The sequence below is a fragment of the Cucurbita maxima genome, unplaced genomic scaffold (genome assembly GCF_002738345.1).
Source record: "Cucurbita maxima cultivar Rimu unplaced genomic scaffold, Cmax_1.0 Cma_Scf00028, whole genome shotgun sequence".
Classification (NCBI taxonomy): domain Eukaryota; kingdom Viridiplantae; phylum Streptophyta; class Magnoliopsida; order Cucurbitales; family Cucurbitaceae; genus Cucurbita; species Cucurbita maxima.
Genome location: NW_019272044.1, coordinates 222,435 through 233,423, shown reverse-complemented (window position 1 = coordinate 233,423; position 10,989 = coordinate 222,435). Strand labels below are relative to the sequence as shown.

Genomic DNA, 10,989 nt, shown 5'->3' with positions numbered 1-10,989 from the left:
TAGGGCCAACTTTCCCTTCTTCATCACTTCAAATTCTCGACCCATTTAAAATTAAAATACACTCCAATACATGGAGGTTGAGTGTTACACTTCGTTCTTCCATGCTTCTCTCTCCCTATGAGTTCATCCTTCGGCAAGTCCTTGGGTAAAACCCAATATAACTAGGTATTCCATGATGGGATGTTCTTTAAATCTCTCCTATGCTTCACTCAGAGTTTCATCATCAAATTTAACTTTACTACATCTTTCTCTATCCTAGAAGTTTGTAAGAAAGACTTGAGATGTAGAGGTTGATGAACTGAAGTTAAATTGTCAAATTGTCCAATGTCCACAACATTTGGAACATTAAGGGCTTAACTCAAAGTTGGGGGCTTGGATATTATTAAGCGAATTATGCATGAACCTCTTTCTTATCATCAAAGTTGGGTAAAGTGAATGGCGTTACCCAAATTTCCAACCTCATGGACTACTTAAATAGAACAAGTAACCTTAAAAAATAGAAAAAAGGTGAAAGCTAGAGTGAGTATAAAATTCGGTAAGTAACTTACTTGTAGGCTCAATATCTATGGTGGTTGTTAGGTACCGCACTCTTATCTTGATCTTGATTTTTGTTTTAAGGACCTTAATCCTTAGGTTCTAGTCATGAGTTATAAGTTCTTAAATATAGTTTCTAGGTTAAGGATGATTTTGAAGTCCCAAGCATAAGTTATTGAGTTATAGCATTAAGGTTCTTTCTTATAACTTAAAAGCATAACCTAGGCATATGTCATATTGTAAGGTTCATAAGCCCAAATCCAAGCATAAAAGTCGTAAACGTATCATCTTTTTATAATCTCATGAATATGTCATACATCTTTTCATGAATGATTTTTTAGAAAACAAGTAAAATGTCATTTGGAGTTCATTAAACCCATGAAATCGAGTAAAAGGTGCAATAAAGGTATTTTTGTAATTTCTACCCAATTCTTGATTCACGTCCTAAACCTATTCCAATAAAGGTTAAAAAATATCTTTAAAACAACCCAACCAAATATTAAAGGAAATAAATAATTATTACAATTTAAAACACCATATTCTAACCTAAGTCTAAGAAATTATGTACAACTACCGTATGCATGTGCTATAGTCTCGAATTACGATGTCGTCGTCAGCTGTATAGGGATGCTTTGCTTTTACCTGAAATAAAGCTAGCACGTGACTTGAGTATTTTTAGAAATACTCAATAAGTGACCCTATGAGTGGGACCTATCATATTGGGGTTAGATGCAAACACATACATGAGTGAGACCTTTGCTTGAAATATTAGGGTTAGATGCAAACATATACAATCATGAGTGTGACTATCATATCAATCTATTTTCCTACGACGACTGTCCTAAGTGGACACTTGGATGTGTATTTACTTTTCTACACACGGTCCACACGTGCGAGTATGAACCCATCAGTCAGTTCACACACCTTTTGGGTCTTTTCTGGCCGGGCAAGCATTCTGTAGTAGTTATTGATGTCGAACACTTGTTAGGAATAGCGGCCTTCATAGTAGCATTAAGGTAAACATAATGATCATTTTTCTGTCTCATAACATACGAGTCCATATTATCGTAAAAGGAGAAGGGGTATCCCCCAACGAATGAACACATGATAATGCATGAGGTCCCAACATCTATCCTTTTTCATTATCATGTATTATAACCCCTCTCTTATATATATATATATATATATATATATATATATATATATTTATCATAATCTCTAGCTGTATATCGGGGTTGTACATAATTCAAATTTACCATTTGCTTGTCAATCATATCATATATCATTCATGTCGCACATATGTCATATCATAAACTTATCATGTATTTGAATGTATTAATTCATATCATGCACATATCATGTCATAACATATATATCATGGACAAAAACATATCGTCAAATGCAACATACCTTAACATATATCATATCATGTACATAACATATCACAGTCATATCATTTCGTTAACATATCATATTCATATAAATATATCATAGTCATATTGTTTCAGAAACATATCACACATATAAAACATATATACGCGCAGAACCATGGAGCACATGTCATCATACAAACATCAACTTTTAACTAAATGATAGTAAGGTCACTTACTTGGTTGGCCTAGGTCGAAGCTACTATGACCCATCGATGCTAGCTTAACGCTACTCTCTGAAATTTAATTAGCTAAGGAGTTTAACATTGTAAATTAGAATTCTACTATGAGAATTCGCTCACTTAGTTTTGCCTAATTATGCATAGATACTTTAAACTTACTCCAAAAATTTAAACTACCTAAGAGGTACCGTACTAACCTTAAACACTTCCTAAGAACTGAAACTATGAGGAAGGCTTCGAGCATATCAGACTCAAATCAAATCAGCGAAAATGCTGAGTTCAAGTGGGATGCTAAATTGAAGTGAGGGATCTCCCTTCTATAGTGGAGGCCAACCCCCTACTTCTCACCTTTAAGCAATGTGGGTCATGGTGATATCTCACATTGGTTGGGGAGGAGAACGGAACACCCTTATAAGGGTGTGGAAACCTTGTGATATTCCACATTGGTTGGGGAGGAGAACGAAACACCCTTCTGGGTAAGTGAGGGATCGATTTGCTAGTTGGATGGTGACTGTAATTGGTCTAACCTCACCATTGCCTAACTTCGTATAAATGGATAGACATTAAGTTGATGTTCGCCCCCTCAATCAAAGAGTGCTCACCCTAATTCCTTCCCTCCTATTTATACTGAAATTGTAAACGAGTCTAGATCTTTCTCTTGTAGTGAGATCTTGTTTTTCAATATAACTCTGCATTCTTTTGCAAAGATGCTTCTCTTCCAACCCTAGCTTCAAGATTAGGACTTATATCACAAATCATATGGTAAGGGGAGAATTTTGGAGTCAAAGCTCTCAGATTTTTGGTCTTAAACTCACTAGCACTTTGAGTAGGACGTTTCAAACCTTTTCAGTTTTCATTTCCTTCGTCAAAGTTGTTTCAAATCTCTCCACGATGCTACAAAATAAGCCTTAGACAATGAGAATTAGTGTGTGAGGGGAATTTCTCAATTTATAGAGACAAAAAGTCTCCATGAGAAATTCATTGTGTTCCTTAGCTTGTTAGGCTTCGAGCCTCCTTTAGAAATGTTCCTTACCATACCAAGAATCAATTGGGTAGGTTTCCAACACCAATTTCAATCCTATAAAAAAAATGTCCAAATTCAGTAATCTTTCCAAAACAAGCTCAAATGGAATCTCTATTTCCAAGGGTCCTTGGCCATCTTTCCAAAACAAGCTCAAATGGAATCCTTGTTTCCAAGGTCGGTATCTTTCACGCGAACATTTTATTGATTAAAGGTTTTATTGATGACTTCAGGTATGTACATCGCCACCAAAGACAATTAGAAGAAATATACATTTTCACCAAAGACAATTAGAAGAAATATACATTTTGTAAGCATTTTATTAATGACTTCAGATATGTACATTTTAAGAACCGAGAGAGAAAACTAGAAAGATCATATATAAATTGGAAGAAATCTACTTAAGAATGAAATTGACTATTATATAGTATTATATAATGAAAACAAATCAAATCCACTCCTTCTATTAACTACATTAAATCTAATCCAAATAACTAAATTAAATCTAATCCAAATAACTAAATCAAATCTAAATCAATCCTAACAATTCCTCCCTTCAACTAAACACATATAGTAATTCCTCCATAGTAATTAGTTTATATCAACGAACGACTCCCAATAGTTCTCTCAACTTCAACAAAGCATCCAATTTTAGTGGTTTAGTCATCACATCCACTAACTGCTCCTATGTACCACAATGCACCAACTCCACAGTGCCTGCCTGAGCTCTCGAAGGAAATGGAAATGCACATCTATGTGTTTACTCCGACCGTGCATTATTGGGTTTTTTGAAAGCTTGATAGCAGAGCTACTATGACTTGTCTTGATTCTGACCTAGTTTTTCCAACACCCTTTTTAACCATACTTCCTGGCATGCACATGAAGTTGCAACTATGAATTCTGTCTCTGTGGAAGATAGACTTACTATTGATGACCATGATACTGCTCTAGAACTCAATAAGAACACAGCCTAAAGTACTCTTTCTCTCATCCAAATCTCCAGCGTAATCACTGTCTTTGTATGCAAAAAAAACTGACAACCTCCTTTAATCTCTCTGTCCCTCCCATAAAATACCTCCCTCATTTAGTATCAATAATTCAGCCAACAAAACAGAAACAAAAAGAAAATATAATATTTATAAGGGAGAGATGAAGGGCAATGGAGAAATGGTAGGCAGACAAAAGAAGAGAGATGCCATTTGAAAAGGTTAGTAGTCAGATTTAGCTTCTCCTTTCTACACGATATTAGCAATTATTTAGATGAGTTAGAAATTTAGAAATTATGGGTTGCAATGATATAAAAAAAGGAATTGATAAATAAGAAAGAGAGGAAGATAGGGAAAAGGAAGATCTGGAAAACATATTCAAATAAAAAAAAAGAAGAAGATTTGGAAATCAGGATGAAAAGGAAGATAGGGAAAAGAAGATCGGGAAAACGTATTCAAATAAAAAAAATACCAAATTTGGAAATAGTAAAGGCCAAAAGAATCTTGGAATAGAATTAAACGATTTAGATATAAGAGTAATACATGGAAAGAGAGAAGATTAGATTTCGAAATAGCAAACACAAAAAAGAATTAGCCTAAAAATTGTATGAGTTACGATGATGTGTGCAGTATATATATATTTTGATGAATGACGTACTTGACATGTTTGATGCACTTTGTGGCAATATCATGAGTATTATGATTGCATGACGTTTACCTTAATATGATGATGAGTGTCATATTGCATCATGTTGTTAGATCGACATAGGACACAACCCTAAGAGCGTGAAAAATGATATTAATATAAATATCCACGAGTATGTGTTATTATGATGGATTTAGAGGGACCTCATGCATATGTTCATAAGTATAGGGCTACTTCCCCTAGAGATGATGAGTGCGGACGCGCACCATATGATGAGCGCGAATGCGCACAGGTGCGAATGCACACAAATGAGGGTGTTCATGAGGCATATGACACTATGGGGTTCCGCTGACCTCCGGATGTCGCTACAAATTAGCTTGACCAGAGGATCCAGGAGGTGTGCGAGCGCCCTGGGGATTCACACTTGCACGTGTGAGTCATGTGTAGGGAAGTACTACACATTCAATTTATCCGAGACTGAAGGCCACCCCTAAGATGATTAGAGATAGGTCCCTAAAACATGATTGCATTTGCATGGCCCCTATAGTGGGGCCACTTACGGAGTATCTTTGAAATACTTAGACCGTGTGCCACATCATTTTTCAGGTAAAGGCAAGGCGCACTTGCACACTTTTAAATTCTTAGTTTATAGGTTGTTGTGCATTCCTTTGTTTTAAATTATTTTGTATTTGTTTTTATTTCCTCTAAATTTTAGTATTTTGTATTTAAACACATAAAACCATGGCGTGTTTTCTAGAGAAGAAGTTGTTTTAAACGTTTTTCGAAGTTTACGTTATAAATGATGTTCATGTAAGAGTTATATTTCCGCTTTATAGATGAGCATGAGACGTTAGAGCGACTCTAGATATGTGAAAATTTAGGGTCGTTACAACTTGCTTAGCAGGAGAAGGAGAGTTTGCTTCAGCCAAAGAGGCATAGGAAATATGCATTATTTTTCTCTGCAGCTTCTATATCAGAAGCACTCCCTTCTTCGTTTTCATCAAACACATTTGCTGCCTCCTCTTGATCACCCTATTATAGATCGTACATAATGGATTATTCATAGGTCTTATCCCTGTCCCAACTCTTATCTTCCTAGAATACAACATCCCAACTAATTATTATGAAGTAGGATTTCAATTTACTAAATATAGCTTTAAAATATTTAAATATAATCTCCCAATATATCTGTATTGAATATCAGTTTATATATATATACCAAATATATCTCTCCACCATCTTTACTGTACTCTTCCCAATAATTCTCAATAGTACAGAGCTTATGGTAATGTATCGCTTTTTAATTTAATTTTTAGGAGTACTCCTTACAAAAATAAAGTTATTTTTAGGAACTACTCGAGTTTGTGACTGGCTTATTTTTCTTTTGTTAGCATACATATGTTAACGAGTTCTAAGTCGGTAGTTAGGACATTAAACCTTGTATTTCTAATTTAGTAACCACGATTTCTATAAAACAAACAATAAGAAACAAGGTAATTAAGAATTATGAAGAGACACTCATTTATTTTGTCCTCTACATCAAAAGAGATATAGTACTACATTAAGGGCTCACTTGTTTTTTGTGTGTAGAATCATAGAGCAATGAGTTGGTTGACATTGATTGGGTATGTAAATGGACCATTGAATATGTAATCAGCAAGCATGCGGCTTGCTTCTTGTGTAGGATGATAGAGGTCCCAAAACAAATGACTGTTTCTATTTGAGCAAAACGCTGCAATTGGTAAGCATGGAAGGTCTGCATTCAAATGCCCATGCCCACAACAAGCACTCCTAATCTCTGTGAATCCTGATATCATAAAATGAGGTTAGAAATATCCGAGGATGGTTGGGAGGGAATCCCATATTAACTAATTTAAGAAATGATTATAGATTTATAAGTAGCTAATACATCTCTATTGGTACGAGGCCTTTTCGAAAACCAAAAGTAAAGCGATTAGAGCATGAGCTCAAAGTGGTAAGGGGAGATCATGATTTTTGAGAAGAGTGAGTTTATTACCGTATGAAGATGGTGAACGAACGAAGTCGGACATGATTGCATACACTTCGAAGTAGGAGAAGGAAATGTTGTTGTTGAGCTCCATTTTGAGTGTTTGCAGCATTGATTTTAGAGCCACATTGTACTGTGCTGCCCAGCTATTGACTTCCACGTCGCATTCGCCTGTTTTGCTCCTCTTCCTTTGCGATGGAGTGCACCCCACTAATCCTATTCCCGTCACCACGTATTTTCTTGCTCCATACCCATATAATCTCTGTCGTTTTTTCCGAGGAAGATTGTTAGTGGTGTTTAACTTGAGGAAAAAGTTTAAGAAATTAGTTGTGTTTTCTCTACTATAAATACTCACGAAATGTATGCTAATTTCACGACAACAATAAGAGAATTGAAAAGCTAATTGCTTAAGGTTTCTTTGTTTCAAAAGATCCCTCCCCTCACGTTGTCCTTTTAGTTTCCTTTGTTTATTTTGACATATTTCGATCGTGGTTAATTTAGAGAATGATCGTGAGTTCATAAGTAAGGAATACATCTCCATTGGTAGGAGGTCTTTTTTGGGAAGCCCAAAGCAAAGTGATGAGAGCTATGCTCAAAGTGTACAATATCATACAATTGTGGAGATCTGTTATCTCTAACATGTATCAGATTCATGTCCTTAACTTGGCCATGTCAATAGAATTCCAAATGTCCAATAAAAAAGTGAGTCTCAAAGGTGTAGTTAAAAGTGACTCAAATGTCGAACAAATGATGTACTTTGTTCGAGAACTCTAGAGAAGGAGTCGAGTCTCGATTAAGGGATTAAGAGGAGACTGTTCGTGGGCTTCATATGCCTCAGAGGAGGCTCTATAGTTTACTTTGTTTCAGAACATTAGCTAATTTAGTGAATGATCTTGTGTTTATAAAGAATACATCTTTATTAGTAAAACCTAAACCAAAATCATGAAACTGATATTTAAAATTGACAATATCATATCATCGTGTAGATACCTAATTCTTAACGAGTTATATCCAACAAAATATTCAACCAATTAGATCTTATCTTACGTACTTGTTTGTCTTATAAGGAAAAAGATATGAAATCACAGCCACTCATTTCAATAAAAAGATGGTACCTTAAGCTGGGACTTGAGAGTGGAGGCCATGGACTCCACGTATTGCTGTGGGGAGTACTTTTTACGCAAATCAGACGACTCATGATAGCCAAAGATATCATTGCTTCCAATCACAACGGTAAACAGAGATTTGGAGAGGTGTGCTTCCGCTGCAGACAATCCCAGCTCTACTACCAGATTTTGATACACCAACGAATAATACTCAATTTGTTGGTCAATCGCCACCGATTGCTTCTAAAAAAAATCCAAGAAACCAAAACACAAATTATCTTCTATTTTATGATTATATTAACTAATGAAACTTTTTTTTGTTTAACTTAAAAGAAACACGACTTATGTCAAATAGATTCGAAGATGTATTATACGAGATTGAAAATTTAAAAATGTATTAGATACGAGATTAGGAACTTACAAAAAGATTATTTGTTTCGTTAAAGATTCCCGCACCACCGGAAGCGAAGCTTACGCCTGTCTTAAAGGGTTTGGTGTTGATAACCTTTCTGAACTTGGATATCAGAGACAGGTACGGCGGCGAAGTCGGCAACCCCACCTTCTCAGCTGTCCAAATTTTCATTTTTTTATATCAAAATTCAAAAAATTAAACATATATTTTATGGATAATTAGCATAATTAATTCAGCCACGTATGTGTTATTTAGACATGTCATGGGATACAACACTATTAAAATATTGTTTATAAAGAAAAAAAAAAACAGTTTGATATGATATGAACATCACATGTTCGTTTCGTGAATGCACATGAACACGTGGGCTCCCGTTTTGTGGGTTTTAAGTTTAGAGCAATACAGTTTGGCATACATTAGGGGTACCATTTTGTTTGTAGTCCACTTTAACTATCCATTAACAAAAATTAAATATTAAAGAAAACAAAGAAGAATTTGCCACGTTAAAAGCTTTAATTCAACAAGCTGGTGAGTTGTAAAAAGCTGACTACGCTCCTAATGCTTGTTTGATGATTTCGATAGGTATGATCGACCACCAATACTTAAAAATAGTTTTGCTTCCGATTAATTTTTGTTCGACCAATGTTTGGGTACCATCAACGATTTTTAGGGTTGTATTGGTACTTTAATTTTGAACCCACAACGCTATACGTACTGGCTTAAAACCAAAATTCTATGTAACAGCCTAGATTCACATCTAGTTGATATTGTCCTCTCTAGGTTTTCTCTTTCTAGTTTTTCCTTTAAGGTTTTTAAAACATGTTGCTAGAGAAAGGTTTCCACACCCTTATAAAAAATCTTTCGTTCTTCTCCCCAATCGATGGGATCTCACCATCCGCCCCCTTCTAGTGCCCAACATCCTCACTGGCACTCGTGCCCTTGTCCAATCGATATAGAACTCTCCAATCTACCCCTCTTTAGAGCTAGCGTCCTTTTTGACACACCGCCTCATGTCCACCCCGTTTGAGACTTGTCTTCTCGTTGGCATATTGCCCAGTGTCTAGCTCTAATATGATTTGTAACCGTCCAAGCTCATCCCTAACCAACATTGTCCTCTCTGGGTTTTCCATTTCAGACTTCCCTCAAGGTTTTTAAAACGTTAATTAATCGATAAAACATTAATTTATTTTGTAGAGTTAGAAGATTATTATATATCATATTCATACCCTTAGTTTTAAGATTTATATATGAGGCTATTCCATCTTCTCTTTCATCTTTTTTCAGTTTTAAATATCTCGAAAATGACAGGAAGAGAATATATCAAGCCTCTTCTAGTTCTCTCTCTTGGGTATGTTTATCTTTACAAAAAGAAAAAAGAAAAAGAAAAAGAAAAAACATAAATTAGGGTCTATGTCGGACATACCAATATAATCCGCAGCATTCTTGCCATTAGAGAATCTCCCGGTCGGCTTTTTGGTCGGAAAATCAATTCCGTTGTGGGGAAAGTTGGCCTTGGCTATCGAAAGCTTCAAGTGGTTATTATTTCCAACGTCGACTAATGAGTCTCCGAAGACATAGATTGCAGGAACTAAGGCAGATTCCGAAATGGTGGAGAAAATTGAGAGCAATGAGAATATGAAGCAGAACAAGAGTTGGGAACCCATTGTTTTTGTTCCTTTTGGTTTCCTTAATGGAATGTAAGAGAACTTATAGAGGCGAAGAGAGAGGGGAATGTGGTGTGAAAACCGAGTATTTTAATCAACTATCATGGGGACCCATTTGGGGCATTCATATCTCTTTTTTTTTTTTATCACTTATTTGTCGCAACGCGTTTATCCCATTTTCTTCTCAATTTTTCATCATTTGATTCAAACAAAACAATTATTTCGATTACAATCATTCATCGTTTGAATGGAAAATGAAATTTTATAATGGATTTCCCTACAAAGAGTTGAACTTTTGTGAAAGGTAAAAAGAATCGTGCTTGGTCTAGTGTCGAGTTACACGCTTGGATGCTCGTATTCGTATTGAGTTTGTGAATGTTTTGGATATTACAAAGTACTATATTTGTGAGTATGATTTAATATCGCTTTCTCTAAACTTTTTTGAGATTATTTTGTAACGTAATAGAAAATTGAGTAGGTCGATATCTTTTGTATTATGTGTAACATGTGTTTTTGTAAAATGAGTAACGTGTAGGACTCTAAGCTGATCCCCAAGGAGGTCGGTCTTTGGTGATCGAGTGACCATCTTGGATGCCGGGTTAAACTATCCATTAGGATCTTTCTCACTCTAATTTTGGGTAACTGATGTCATCTATGAATTTCATATTTGATATATAATTATTTTTCACTCAACATTGACTCCCACTTTTGAGAGAGTTGGATTTTGTTGGCTTTACTATTAACTTGGTTGGATGAATGGTATGAAATATGAATAACACACTCTGTATCCTCTCCATGGTTGTATACGTATTATGTTGTGACATATGTTTTGGATATTGTTGTATGATGCATGATACCTCTATTGTTATGCCATGCACACCATGATACATCAATAAAGTCATTGCAATGGTATCAAAGCTCTAGGTTTAGATTTTGTAGACTAGCTTATGAGGTAGGCTCAAAATGTTTCTATGGCCTTACAGTGAATGCTTTGTTACCG

General features: G+C 35.4%; 1 protein-coding gene across 1 annotated transcript; it reads right to left on the bottom strand.

The window, feature by feature from the left end:
- Positions 1-6,283: 6,283 nt before the first annotated feature.
- On the bottom strand, positions 6,284-10,026 carry LOC111465054 (GDSL esterase/lipase At5g55050). Its single transcript, XM_023109317.1, has 5 exons — positions 9,749-10,026; positions 8,335-8,480; positions 7,923-8,156; positions 6,817-7,069; positions 6,284-6,606 (listed from the first exon to the last, which is right to left on the bottom strand). The coding sequence occupies exons 1-5, from the start codon at positions 9,987-9,989 to the stop codon at positions 6,392-6,394; spliced, it is 1,089 nt and encodes a 362-aa protein (XP_022965085.1). The 5' UTR covers positions 9,990-10,026; the 3' UTR covers positions 6,284-6,391.
- Positions 10,027-10,989: the final 963 nt, after the last annotated feature.

Coding starts and splice junctions, on each gene's coding strand:
- LOC111465054 (XM_023109317.1), bottom strand. CDS start 9,989: ATGGGTTCCCAACTCTTGTTCTGCTTCATATTCTCATTGCTCTCAATT. Junction 8,157..8,334: donor ACGAAACAAATAATCTTTTT/GTAAGTTCCTAA, acceptor GATTTTTTTTAG/AAGCAATCGGTGGCGATTGA. Junction 7,070..7,922: donor CTCTCAAGTCCCAGCTTAAG/GTACCATCTTTT, acceptor AAAAAACGACAG/AGATTATATGGGTATGGAGC.